At 38.5% G+C, this 15,388-nt stretch overlaps 1 protein-coding gene across 1 annotated transcript; it reads left to right on the forward strand.

The window, feature by feature from the left end:
- Positions 1-4,115: 4,115 nt before the first annotated feature.
- Positions 4,116-5,228, forward strand: LOC116074722 (olfactory receptor 2B6-like). Its single transcript, XM_031347495.1, has one exon. The coding sequence runs from the start codon at positions 4,183-4,185 to the stop codon at positions 5,128-5,130; it is 948 nt and encodes a 315-aa protein (XP_031203355.1). The 5' UTR covers positions 4,116-4,182; the 3' UTR covers positions 5,131-5,228.
- Positions 5,229-15,388: the final 10,160 nt, after the last annotated feature.

Consider the following 15,388-nt stretch of genomic DNA (forward strand, 5'->3'; position numbering starts at 1 on the left):
AAAATATATTTTATTTGTATATATTTTATGATTATACATAATAGATAACATATGTATTTTATATATACTATTATATATTAAAATCACAGTTATTATAAATTATAATTATATAATGTGAAATTATTGGAAACAGCCCATACTTATTTCAGAAACTCAATAGAATTATAAGCAGAAACAAAAGTCTATATCTACTTGGAGAGAAATGGTGGGAAAATGTGAAGATTGGGAAAACGGTGTGATAATCATTGTGAAACACAGTAAAAGAACTTTGGCTTTTATTTACAGTTTAGAAAATGCTATGAAATTTTCAGAACCTCAAAAATGATATTCTGAATGCAGACTTTGCAAAGCACTCATCCGCAGAGGACAAAAGCAGCATTCTGCAGTTGTCTTTTTAGAGATTCTAATTGTGCAGAAGTTACAGGAATACTGAGTACCATCCATGACTGAATCTGCAACTCAAAAGAAAACTTGATTTGTTCTCAAAGCAAAATTTGGGTCACGAAAAATAAAGGTTGTTCTTAATGCCAAATAAAACTCCATTCTTCTACTCTACAGAAAAGCTGCCTGTCCCATCTCCTTGGGAATATAACACAAGAAATTAGCATGTTTCTGAAACACTATTTCTAAAGAAACAGTCTTGGGGAAGAAGTGGAAAAGAGTGAAATTATATGGGACAAATTTGAAATGAGGAATGGAATTAATGTGGTAAAAAAGAACTAACTCTATAAGGTAACAGTCTCAATAATCAACTTCATTTTCCATAGATGGTCATAGGCATCTGGAAATTTCTGGAGCAATTTCATAGTAATTTTACTGTGTAAGTTATTAATATTGTTGCTATTGCTTACATTCCAATTTACATCATATATCAAATGGTTTGTCTTTATTTACAAAATAAATGAATTTCAATTTTCAATGGTTGTGAAAGCAATATAGAGTTTATATCCAAGTACTTTGATTTGTTTTAATTGGTAGAATCCTTAAAAGTTATGAAGTGATACACTCAAAGCTCACTGATTCTTACCAAGTAAAATAAATATATTTATTGGTTAGTGAGATTTTTTTATAATTAGAGGTACAAGGATACATATATAATATTTCTTATTATGCCTCAGGCATGGAATGAAAAAGTAAAAGGTTTTTCTGGAAACAGATGAGATAAAATATTAAGATTAAAGACACAAAAAATAATGATATCAAAATAAAAATGTAATCTATCTTTTTTAATTAAGTATTATGCAGTAGTCACCTATTATATAGTATATATTCTAATACATGTTCTTGCCCATAAAGTCTTACAGCTTACTTTAGTCAAGAAAATATAGTTCAAAACCCAAGATCTTATTATATGCATAGGTGTGTGTATGTGTGTATATGTGTGGTGGGGTATAATTAATGACATATAGGATATCATAATTGTGGAATATACATATAACATATATAAAAATATATACCATCTATGTAAAATCTCTTTATGGGTATAATCTTGATATGTATGATAAATGTGGAATTCATCTTGAGAGAACTGCAAATTCTGAAGGATTGGTAAAGAAGTTTTTCAAAATGCTTTTTATATAGTTATAGTAACACTTCCAGTAGGGATAACAGCAGTTCAGCTTCACATAAGCAGGAGCATCAGGGGAAGCAAGAGCTGCCTGAGCCAGAAGAGCATCAGGGGAAGCAAGAGCTGCCTGAGCCAGAAGAGCATCGGGGAAGAAAGAGCTGCCTGAGTCTGTGCAACGTCAGGCCCAAACCATCATTTCCTGAAATGCTGAATCTAAAGCTGCTTTTCTATACAACTATTTGAATTATCAAGGGCCACTGAAAAAAATCATGCTGAGATATGAACAATTAGCTGTGTATGAAAGCAAGATTGACTTCCTAATGAACTAGCACCCTCTCAAGGTGAAAATAGAACAGTATTTGGAAAGCTATAGAACGTAGGTTGCTAATGTGAATTCCATGGGTCTGCTTTAGTGTTTATCACTACAGATTTAATGAATAGACAAATAAGAATTGGTGCAGATGACAATTCTGATGATACAAAAAAAAAATACAATTCAAAGGGAATTATCACTTTTGGGTACCAAAATAATTAGGGTAAACAAAATGAAGGCATTGGTGTTATGGTTGAACTCTGTTTTAGATTTAATGATGTTTGTCTTTTTCTTGCATTTCTTTATACGTGGATATGCAATGGAGACCAGGCAGGCTTCAAGCTTACAATCCTTCTACTTCTGCCTCTAAATGGCTGAAATTACAGGGCTATGCTACCACTCCTGATTTATAGGTAGAGACCAAGGTCTAGCTGTGAAGAAATAGTCTCTCCCTATCATTCCTCACTGTCATTCATTCTACTCCCAGAGCAATAACACAGACTTAGAAAATAGGCCTGCCTAAAGAAAGCCTTTAAGATTTCCATTGTCTCATTGTAATAATAGGGTGGGACAAAGCAAGGGGTCAGAAATAATAGTCAATAAATTGACTTATCAGTCATATAGTTTTTACTCCACCCCAATAGATATCTGTTAATCATGCCGTGTGTGTAGGTACAAAATAAAGCAAACATAGTATTATTTGGAAACTTCTACCATGTAAATAAAGAATCCATACCTAATTGATATAGAACTGAAACTGGGGTGGGCTTGCAATTTACATTATATTGCTGAATATGTTTACTTATATACATGTTGTTTTGCTTGTTTTAAAGAAGAAGAATATTGAAGCATGAAACAATTAGTGACTCTCAGAATCACAGTTAGTAAGCAAAATGACTGGGATTTGAACAAAGAAGTAAAAAATGCCTTTTATAAAATAGCCAAAAAGAAATAGAGCAAATTTATACAAATATAGGGATTTAAACAAGAATGAATATAAGCACATGTTTATTTATTGTGTGTATACATATTTGTATATGAATGTGGGTATTTGCATGTGAAGGCTTGTGAGAGGAGATTAGAAGATGTCAGGAATATTTTCTTCAAATTTGTTTTAAAGCAGGGTTCTTATTTTTCTGCTGCTGTGATGAACATGTGAGCTTTTGGCAAATCCTCCTGTCTCCCATCTTACTGGAAGAGTACTGGGATTACAGATATAGCCCACTATCCCCACGTGTGGCCTTATTGCTCTTTTAATTATGTAGGCTCCAGTGATAAACCTTGTGTTATATATATGGCTTGGGCTATAAGCCTTTTACCAACTAAGTTGTTTCCCAGCCCAACAAAAACACATTTATGATAATAATTAGAAGATTTGCCATTGAGATTACTTTTCATAGGTGATAATATAAAGGAATGTCAAGATTTGAATGGGGCAGCTGAGGTGGTAGAAATAGTAGAACTAGTGAGACATATTTCAGAATCAAGGAGGCAGAAGGGAAATGTGTACATTTGTGTGTGCTGATAACACTGAGCAATCAGAAATTGATACACATATTATACAAGGATTTAAACATTTGAAACTATGGTGTTTTTCTAAGATGAAAAGTCCTTTATGTAGATATTTTTAAACAGCATGTTCACTGTCTACAAATATCTTAGGCCTGAAATCCTAAGAAATTGCTTAAACCTTCTGCTTTTTATCTCACCATAGGATGGGCCGGAGAACTTGAAAAGAACAAAAGAACAAAGTCCTGATATGACATTGGACCACCCAGGTTTTATGAAATGTTCCAGGTCCCATGAGATTCCTGGTCTTATTCTCATTGTGAGAAAGTTGGATATGTCAAAGTGCCTCAGCCCTGTCTCCAGCACAGACCCACCACACTCGGCCTGTGCTGCTTCGTTCAAGTGCCTCAGCCCTGTCTACAGCACAGACCCACCACACGCTGCCTGTGCTGCTTCGTTCAAGTGCTTTGGAGGGACTCTGTCTTCTCCAAATTTGTGTTACTGTCACTACTAAATGCCCACATCAGGTCAAGCCAATGATATTCCTGCTGAAGCATTTTAAAAGAAATCCAGAGAATAGCTAAACTGAATTAACCAGCCATTAATTAAGCAACATTCCCACTGCTGATCTTTCAATACTACACTGCTGATGCTTTCAATACATTATACAGAGAGAAAACAGGAATCTTATCTCTGTATTACTTCTAATTCTCCATTGTTTCCTCCATTGTGACCATCCCTGAAATTGGATATTTATAGACTAAAGCTAGAATCTTTACTTGTTAATACTAATATGTGGATCAACAATCAGAGCTCAGTAGATGACTTCATCTTATTGGGATTTTCTGACCGGCCTTGGCTGGAGACACCTCTCTTTGTAATTTTTCTGGTGGCCTACATCTTTGCCTTATTTGGCAATATCTCCATTATCCTGGTTTCCCGCCTAGACCCCCAGCTTGACAGCCCCATGTACTTTTTTGTCTCCAACCTTTCTCTTCTGGACCTCTGCTATACTACGAGCACTGTCCCTCAGATGTTGGTCAACCTTAGAGGGCCCGAGAAGACCATCAGCTATGGTGGCTGTGTGGCCCAGCTCTATATTTTCTTGGCCTTGGGCTCAACTGAATGCATCCTTCTGGCCATCATGGCTTTTGACCGCTTTGCTGCCATTTGCAAGCCCCTTCACTATCCTATCATCATGAACCACAAACGGTGCATTCATATGGCCACAGGGACCTGGATTAGTGGATTTGCAAACTCTCTTGTGCAGTCCACCCTCACTGTGGTAGCCCCAAGGTGTGGACAGAGGGTAATAGACCATTTCTTCTGTGAAGTCCCAGCCCTTTTGAAACTAGCTTGCACTGACACAACTGTGAATGAAGCCGAGCTTAATGTTCTTGGTGCTTTGCTGCTCTTGGTGCCTCTTAGCCTCATCCTGGGCACCTATGTGTTCATTGCTCAGGCAGTGCTGAAACTCCGGTCTGCTGAAAGTCGCTGGAAGGCATTTAATACCTGTGCTTCACATCTGCTGGTGGTCTTCCTCTTTTACTTCACCGCTATCAGTATGTATGTTCAGCCTCCCTCAAGCTATTCTCATGAAAGGGGCAAGATTATGGCTCTGTTCTATGGCATTGTCACACCTACCCTCAACCCATTCATCTATACTTTGAGGAACAAGGATGTGAAGGCTGCCCTGAGGAGGGCACTAACAAAGGAGTTTTGGGTCAAGACAAGGCAGTAGCTAAAGAAAGATCAAAGAAGCAAGAATAAACAGATTTGCTTCTCAAAGATAATTCTGGACTTGGAATTCATGAGGGAACCATCTAACAAATACCACAGAGATCACAAGAGTAACTGGGCCAAGAAGGAAACAGTCAACTTTTGGTGAAACATATACTGTACTTACATACTTATAAAAGTGCACTAGATCTCTCATTATGGCAATTGTGGGATGCTTGAGGAGCAGTAGGACTGAGCACTGTGACTGAAGGATTCATACAACACCACATGGCCATAACATTTGTGATTTTGAGTCACAGCAAAGACACTGATGTCAAAGCACATAAGGAAAATCTGTAAGAAAATTTGTAAATCACAATTTTAAATATAAATTATTTTCCAATAAACCTTGTCTAATATTTCATCACATACCCAACACAATTTGGGGTTGTTACTCAATAAATAGGCCATGATTTAAAAATATCTACTCTGGAAGAAAAGGCAGAAAAGTGTAATGATTTGCACAAGAAACACTAACTAGAATGCCAAATGTTGAAAATGTTCTAACTGAAGAAAGTTAAGTCACATGAAATTCATACACATAAAAAGATGTTTTCATTCAAGGCATGTTCATTCAATTTCAATGTATGGTTGTGAGAATAATAATAATATTAAATTGAAAACTTTGATCAATATATTAAATATTTTATAACCTTTTGCTTTCTGACTGATTAACAAATACATATGGGGTAAAACTGTAAGGGAGAATTGAGTTCAGCAAATACCAGCATTAATGCCTTAATAGGAGTAAATCATATTGAATCATAAACATGATTTCTTCAACCAGTATAAGTTGTATGTGTAAGGTAATTTTTTGTCACTCTTTCCACCAAATGTGTGCAGCAACACTTTTGCTTAATTCAGTGTGAATAAATATTATTTCTTTTTTTCTGTCACTATTTATTTTTTTAATGTAACTGTCATTCTTCTTCTTCTTCTTTTTTTAATGAGCTGTCTTCAGACACACCTGAAGAGGGAGCCAGATCCCATTACAGATGGTTATGAGCCACCATGTAGTTGCTGGGAATTGAACTCAGGACCTCTGGAAGAGCAGTCAGTGCTCTTAACTGCTGAGCCATCTCTCCAGCCCTCTGTCATTATTTCTAAGTAACAGATTAAGATCTTGAAAAAAATTTTTTTAAATGTTCTGAAAATCCTTTTTGTTTTACTGTCTTGTTTTGTTTTTTTAATTTTGTGGAGCAAATGTTCTAGGGTATAGATTCTGAAATTTAAATTAAATGGGTTTTTGATTAGCAACATTAATGGTCTATAGTTCCAAAATTATGGAAACTTGGAATTAAAACCATGAAGATATAATCTAATACATAATATGTGCAAAAATCTCATCCATAACTTAAAGTACTCCAGCAAATTGAGATGCTTCAATCCATGAGACTTTTCTTCTTGTGTGTGAATTCTATTTGTTTACCAGACAATATATTTTAAAATATTTTACAGTTGCTTCTTTCAACAACACTGATCAACCCAAACTATGTGATGAGTCTTTCTTTAGATGGACAGATTTGTCCTATTTGAGTCTTTTATTCATTCTGTCCTTCATTAACTCACAGAGCACACACATAGCCTTCTGCTTTTCAGTATAAAGCTATAGACCTAAGTACTCAGAAAAGAGAACAAGGATGATTGAGCTACACTACAAGGACTACTGCAACATTTCCATTTCCTTCTAAAACAAACAATACAATACTGCATTTCCTGTCACTGACACCAGGGTAGCTTCTCATTTTCCTGTGGTTCCAATTGGTACTGCGAATGAAGCTGGAGCCCATTGTTATACAAGAGGAGAGTCAATTTCCTCAGCTAAATATAATCTGAAAGGGAATCCCAAGTCTACAAAGCTTATCTCAGTATTTCTCACAAACTATTGCATTTTCTTATGTGGGAATCACAAAAATGCAACATAAAATATATGTTAACTTGTATTAACAAACATGTGCACAGTATTAATGTCCATTCGTCAAGCGATGTTAATTCTCAGACACCATGTGATGTTGAGAGTAAATGAAAAAAATTACATTTTAGTTTTCTTAGATTTTCCTTAGAGTCTAGATAAAACTCAAGCATTAAATTTTAAAACTTTTATTTTTTATTAGAAATTTTCTTTATTTACATTTCAAATGTTCTCCCCTTTCCTCCTCCAAAACCCTCCTATTTCCTTCCACCTCCCCCTGCTCACCAACCCACCCTCTCCTACTTCCTGGCCCTGGCATTCCCCTACACTGGGAGCCTCCACAGGACAGAGGGCCTCTCCTCCCACTGTTGACTAGCTAGGCCATCCTCTACTACATATGCAGCTGGAGCCATGAGTACCACTATGTGTACTCTTTGGTTGGTGGTTTAGTTCCTGGAACCTCTGGGGTTACTGGTTAGTTCATGTTGTTGTTCCTCTTATAAGGCTGCAAACCCCTTCAGCTCCTTGGGTCCTTTCTCTAGTTCCTTCATTGGTAACCTGGTGCAAAACTTTTATTTTGTGTTGGAGTAAGCATATATGTTAGCATTCTGTATAAACTCCACCCCCAAAGATATCTGGCAGCAGCCAGGTATGCTCCTCCCCATCATTACCTGGCAATGGCCAGGTAGGCCTGGCCCTATAAAAGGGCCTGCTTGCCCCCTCCTCTCTCTCTTTCACTTCTGCTTCTCTCCCTTGTCTCTTCCCCCCTTGCTCCCCCTCTCTCCCCATTCCCTTCTCTCCATGTGGTCATGGCCATCCCCTACTTCTCTACTCTCTCCTTCTCTCTGCCTTTCTCTGCCTCTACTACCCTCTTAACTCCCCATGCCCTAAATAAACTCTATTCTATATTTTACTGGTGTGTGTCTGGTCCCTCAGGGGGAAGGGATGCCTCAGCATGGGCTTGCTGAGGCACTCCCTTCCCCCACACCTCGCCAGAACATATTCTTATAGCTCTTTCTCTTTTTATGATCACAATATACATTTAGCTATGACAGTAGTATGAATTTCTAAACAAAATCACCAAAGAAATGTTTTGCTGTTGTGATATGTTCATGTAATTCCCCAAGCCCACCATGTTAGGATTAGGCAGCAAGAGGTACCATGGTGTGTCTGTGCTAAGTTATGCTGCATAGACCACACCATGCAACAGGAGAGGTTTATTGGGGAAGGGGGAGATGGAGGCTGTCTTAGAGGAAAGACAGGGAGACAGAGAAAATGAGAGTCATTACATCTAGAGAGACCTTTTAAAGGATGTGCCTGTCGCAAAGGAAAAGATGGAGCTCACAATGACAGTGAAAATGTACCACATCTGGCAACAGCAGGTAATAATGTAAGCTGCTGGTGCTAAGTCACTGAAAGATAGGCTGATGGAGTGCCTGATTTACAACATTCCTCCCTTTTGTTTGTTAAAAAAAAAGGTGAGAAAATTGGAAGGGATGATGGTGAGGCAGGAATGAGGCTACTATGCTCTTTACACTGCTTCCTGTTGTCTGAGGTTGATAACATCTTTGGAGATGCATAGTTTTAGGAATGCTGGCTAGTTCACTGACTGTCTAGGCTCTGTGGGATGATCTGGGGCTCAGAAAGTGCAGGCCTAGGCCAAGCAATCTGTGAGGCTGGACCATCTGGAGCTAACACTCTGGAGCTGTCTGGGATGCAAATTTGGAGGTAACATTTGGACCTTGCAGGATGCGGGACCAGATTAGGGACAGAAGATAAAGCTAAGGAGTTTACATGAACTTTTTTTCCTTAGGCCCATGGTACTGGGAGTTGGGGGAGGGGAGTCCCAAAACTCCAGAAAAGGGGGAAGGAATTCTACCTGTAAAAATAAACAGATGGTGGAAATAGGCTATTGATTGACAGGAATATTTTTCTGGAGTCCATTTGACCCATGAGAGGTGGATTCAAGAAACTTCCCTTCCCTTTACAAGAACTTTTTATGTTTATAAAAAAGATCAGTTTTAAACATGTTAGCAACAACACTGTTTGTAGTAAGTGCAGAAATCCAACACTGTAAAGATGTTTTAGACATGTTAGCAATAGCATTGTTTGTAATTTGTACTAAAATCCACATCATAGAAAAGATAGTAGAGTTACATTTTTGTGTCATGGTAGAATCTTGGGAAATGACTTTGTGTTAAAAGCATGAACTCTCTTTAAGGGGAGCTTAGGATGGACTGAAACCTCCCATGAAGCAAAAGGGCAAAAGCTCATTTGTGATCTTGATTTTCAGTATGACTATAAACTATGAAAGAGGGTCTATTCCCCTTTATCCAGAAGACTGGATGTATATAGTCTAGAAAGACATTTTTAGCACAAGGAGAAGCACTTCTAAATCTATACTTAGAAGACAGCCCAATAAATAAATAAATAAATAAATAAATAAATAAATAAAATCTTGAGCTTGTGACAATGGTAACAGTAGTAGTAGTAGTAGTAGTAGTAGTAGTAGTAGTAGTAGTAGTAGTGGTAGTAGTAGTAGTAGTGGTAGTAGTAGTACTTTACCAGCGCTAGGTTAATAGCTTATCAGAACTTCATTGATTAATGTTAAAAGTCTGAGCTTTTGAAGTCTTAATGTAACAGTTTCATAGTAAGAGAAATAAATCTGAAACATTTTTCATTCTTTTTATATACCTTAAATCACTTTATAAAAACTTAAGCTTTCATGTTGTCTAACCTTCATAATTTGCATTTACAGACATTAAAACACCTTATTAGACCCTAAAACATTTTCTTAGGTTCCCACAATGTAAGCCCTGTATCTTCAGATCTAAAGTAAACTTTATACATTTTTTAATCCAGCTATTTAACACAAGACACACATAGTTGATTACTAAGAGCAATCATTGTAAAATTCCTTTAAATAAAGGAATAGTAAAGCATTACATTGAAATCTGTTTTGTGAGATTCTCTCTTTTCTGAGTCTAATAACAAGGGATATTGTATATAGACCTCGTAGTACTTCTAGGAAAGTATGGCCTGTGGCCTGATTTTATACATGAAAAGGACTGAGAACACTCTGAAGCCTTGTTTGCTGCTGTTAAACAGACAAATACATCAGCCTAGTCATCAGCACTATCAAAGATCTGAGAGCAATGGATTTTGCCTGAGTAAACAGAAAGTATAGTTTGCCTGAGTAAACAGAAAGTAAAGCTCCTGAATCTATTAAAAATGGCAGAGGACAGGCAGCCAGAAGACAGCCAGAGGCTGTCCACTACCTGGGCTGGGAGACATTTTGATGAAAAAGTATGTGGTGGAGAGATGAGAGAGAAAGAGAAGCAGAGCAGTTTGTACATCATGAAATGAGACAGAACTGTAGACTTGAAGGTCTAGAGGAGCAGACTGATGTTAGAGGCCTAAGCTGCCACCTGAGATCACTGTGATGTCTGGCCCCATGCTGCCACCAAGGGCCATGCCTGGGTCTGTGGTTCTATTTCGCCAGGGATCTGTGTTGATGTCCCTGGCCCATGTTACCACCAAATGCCACACAGACATTCATATTTGCTGCCTGAAGCCATGTTAATGTCTGAGGGCTTCCTAAACAGATATCACTCCTCACTAGCTATGGCAACATGAGTGTGGGAGAGCTGATCCTACCTCTCAATGGCTATGGTACTAGAGAGAGTTGGCCCCACCACTTCACATGAGCAGTTAGGAAAAGCTGGCCCTGGTGATATGGGTGTGGTAGAGCTAGCATGATGTCCAACTCAGCTACCACCCAGGCCCAGATCCAGGGCTTTAAGCTGGCCCACTCCAACATTTAAACCATTTATGAGCTGCTGGCATGTATGAAGGAACTGTTCCTGCAGAGTCTCCATGACTCAGAGCAACAGCAGGAAAACTGAGAGGATTCTTGGTGAGGGTCTAGTATTGATGGGTTAGCAGAAGCCAGAGGCCCAAAACCAGACTAATGATGACCATTGCAATTAGTGTTTGCAAGTAAAGTTGTTTGAGAAAAAGGGTATATACTGTGTGACACACCAAGATACACTGGTTCACAAAGAACCAATAAAAATATGTTAATTTTAAAAATGACTAAGACTTGATCAACTACCTGAACAGTCACCCTAGGTTCCTCCATGGTCATTTGGACAGAAGTCTCAGAGCAGTATCAGTCTTTGGCTGCCGGGCCCAGAAATCTGATAGATTTTCCTTAGGGTAGGAATTTGATTCAACTGATCTACTTTTTTTTAAGCAGCGTGGGCAGTTTCCCATGTCCTGCTTGTCCACAGTTTGGACCGCATTCTGGGAGCAGTCAGGGTGAAGGGGAGTTTTTCACCCAGTAGTTGGCCTTGACACATCTAAAGCAATCTCCAGGTGGACTTTCCTCTGTGCCCATCTTCTTTGGAGGAGAGCAGGGTGCTGCCAGAAGATGGCATGTCTCTATCATGCAAATCTTTTTTATTGAACGTTATAAATGTCGTTTTCTGCAGCTTTCTGAAGAGTTTGAAGACCATCTAATGAAAAATATGAAAAATGAGAAAAAATTAAAAAGCTCTCTAGACTCCTAAGCTAAAAACACCAGTCAGCCGGTTCAGAGCTCTGGATTCCAGAAACTTGACTGACTTAGAGACTCTGGGCTCTGATTCCCGAAACTTGCCCCTCCTGAATAAGGGTGGACCTAGGCATGAAGGTCAACTGGTTCATGAGGCTCTCCACCCTGCTGACCGGTATATGATTAAGTGAGATTACATTTCTAAAAAGAATATGTTCCCCTCCCTGACTGAATAACTTGGGCTGGAATTCTCCCTGGCTCCCCCTGGTTTGTGTTTTTTCCTTTAAATACCCTACACTTCTTGAGCTTGGGGTCGAACTCCTCTGCCTCTGTGTGGGTTATGAGCTTGGCCCCAGTGCTCTGGTTTCCCGAATAAACCTCATGTGTTTGCAGCAAGATCGGTCTCTTGAGAGTTTCATGGGGGTCCTGTAATCCCGAGGCTAGAGTGTGAAGGGCTGGAGAATTTTAGAATTTTAACATAAGAGCATAGAAATGTGTCAGTAGGAATGTATAATGTATAACCTTTACCTAAAATGGCATGGAAAACCTCTGTAATGAGCCAAGAATGTAGACTAGCCAGTTCCAGGAACTTGGATAACTCAGAGCCTCTGAGTTATCAGGGCTCTGGTTCCTGATACCTGCCCCTCCTGACTGATCCAAAATGAGGGCGGAACTAGGAATGAAGGTCAACTGGTTCACAAGGCTCTCCACCCTGCCAAAGCTCTCCACCCCACCTACCAATAGATGAAGATTACATTCCTAGAAGGAATATGTTCCCCTCCCTAACTGACTGAATACCTTGGGTTGGAATCCCCCCTCACTTCCCCTGGTTTGTGAGTTTTTCCTTTAAGTACCCCTTACTCCTTGTGCTCTGCAAGGTTACGAGATCAACCCCAGTACTGGCCTATCCCAAATATACCTTGTGCACTTGCAGCAAGATCGGTCTCTCATGAGTTATTGGGTGGTCATGTCATCCCAAGACTTGAGTGATGGTCTCCCTAGCTCTGGGGGTCTTTCAAGTGAGGGTCTCCTCTCTTGAGGGGTCTTTCACTATCTATTAAATATACCTGATTTAGGTACTTGTTTTAGTTACTTAACTTTGAAAACTGAATAAGACTTATTCCTGTAATTAATTATATTAGCATGACTACAAGTATAGTTTTGAATACATTAAAGAATTTGTTCATTTATAAGATGACTGACAATATTAACTTGCATTTCTTAATTATCCTTAACAGTTTACAATAATTTAGTAAATCTAGGACTTAAGAAGACTAGAACTTTATATTCCATATCTGTTATGTTTAGACTTTTAATCATAGATACAGTCCTTAGAGAGAGTGGCAACTTTGCTGATCCTTTTATAGTGCACCATTATAGGCCATTGCATTTTTTGTATGTCTGAGTTTATCCAAATAGCTAAAGCTTAAAAGCAAAAGGAAGCTGGATAATTATTAATGTTAACATGAGTAGACTTTAGAAATTTATAAATCTTGATTATCAAACACATGTTATTACTTTTCTAAATTCTAGCAGCTTGGTATTAACCAGTTACTAGAGACATAAGTCATTAGGCATACATTAATTAAATTAGCTTTTATTAATTTGAATAGACCTTTATAACCTCAAAATTTTATCATGATATATAGTATGTTGTAGCAAATATAACCTTAATTTTCTAGCATCATAGATGAGTTTGTACCAATTCAAAATATTTGAGCCTTGTTGCTTCCTTAGTATAAAAGTAGATACAATGATAAAAAGGAGAGCTCACTAGGACTAAGAAGTTTTACAATTGTTGCTTTATGCCATGTGGTCATCTTAAGATGGTGAGGTCACATAGCGTATATTCTTTAACCTTAGTAAAGATGGTTGCCAGCCATGTGGCTGCTTACATCCTGATGACCTCACCAGCAAAGATGGGAGACAGCCACATGGTTGCTATTTTAAAAGAACTATTTTCCTACCTATACATATATTGATATATTATATAAAAGGCTTATGGTTAAAATTATATATATATATATATATAATTTTATATAAAATTAAAATTTTATAAATATATAAAATTATATAAAATTATATAAAATTATATATATATATGATTATCTACAATAACTTACAAATCCTGAGATAAGAGTTTACAGAATAGTCTTAAGATTTGGGGGGGGGCTGAGTAGAGTGCAAAAAAATCATAAAGATAAAAGATTTTTAAGAATGGGAAGTATAACCTTAGAGGTAAAAGACTTTTGGAAGTGCAGACCAGAGCAAGTTTAAATTTAAGATATTTGAGGATCATTTGTTTACGGCAATAGAAGTTGTTAATGGTTTGTGAGAATTTCAAAATCAAGTTTGCCAATTTTTGGCCATTGGTTGTACTAAGACCAAGCTGTTGTAATACAATCTGAGTCAGTGGAGGAACACAGAGGAAGTTCCAAAGCAGAAGACTGTTCCTGTAAGTTCCAAGAGTGAGGTGTGAGCTGAAGCTTCAGGACTGCAACCTAGAGGTCAGGGGCGGGGGTGGGGGGATTTAAGGTCAGAGGCACATGAGGACAAGGTCGGTTAGAGGGAAGCAGTAGTTTAAGAATCTACAACTTGGAATCAAATTGACAACAAATGATCCACATACCTTAAGAGGGTTATTTCCAGCAGGCTCTGCAGGGCAGAACAGGTGTGCTGAGCACACCAAAGCTGGCCTTCTCCTTCCCCATCCCCCTTGTTCCCACCTTAACACAGTGTGAGGGGCAGGGAGACCAGACAGAAATAAACAGGACTCAGAGTGAAGAAAAAGAAATTGGGAATAAGGAATTTTTATTTTGATTATTTAAGTGGTATGGAGGCCAAATTTGACTGAAAGGGGCAAATAAGTTTAGAGGCTCTTAAGTTGGGCCTTTGGCAGGACTCTTATATGATAGCACATATTCTTTTCTTTTTTAAATTATTTTGTTTATTTATATCCCAAATGTTGCCAGTCCTATCCCACCTCACAGAGTTCTTCTCTCTATCCACCCACCTGACCAACTCTAAGAAGATGCCCCCAGGGGTTCTCCAAGAAAAATCCCAACGGGAAACAAGGAGGTAGATGAAACAGTTCCCATGGGTGTGGTAGAGAAGGTGGTTGAAAGCCTGAAGTCCAAGGAATCCCAAGGATTTAGGGAAGACCAGGTTAAAAAACACACACACACATACACACACACAAGTTGGACAGTGGGTTGTCACTTCACAGTCCAAGCAGCAGGGCTAAAACCCTAAGGAGACGTGGATGCCTGGTACCAGGACTTTCCAACGAAGCCTGAAGGCGAAAACCACTGAAAACGTGAAGCCTCACCCAAGAGTCCCAAGTGGGTAACTCCACCAAAGACTCAGGGAAGCATTTACATTGACTCAGATGGATCAGTCACCAACTGATGGATGGAGTGCCATTGTATGCACACTGGGCATAAAAATAGGGTTCTAGTATAGCTTAGACCCACAAGAGGGGAGCACACAGGCACCAGGATATCCTACCAAGTCTTCAGTACTAACTTTGGGATTAGGCAGCACCTGGACCTTGGCTGATCCAGGCCAAGGTATGGTACATAGATCACGTCATGTAACAGATCTAACACAAGAGGATTATTGGGGGTAGGAGGAGCAGAAAGCCAACTTGGACTTGGGACATGGGAAAAAGAGATACAGAGAGACAGATACACAGGGAAACAGAGAAACAGTTGTGATAGTGAGAGGGACCTTTTAAAGGGTGTGCATGTCACA

This window comes from Mastomys coucha, unplaced genomic scaffold, assembly GCF_008632895.1.
Source record: "Mastomys coucha isolate ucsf_1 unplaced genomic scaffold, UCSF_Mcou_1 pScaffold3, whole genome shotgun sequence".
NCBI classification, from domain to species: domain Eukaryota; kingdom Metazoa; phylum Chordata; class Mammalia; order Rodentia; family Muridae; genus Mastomys; species Mastomys coucha.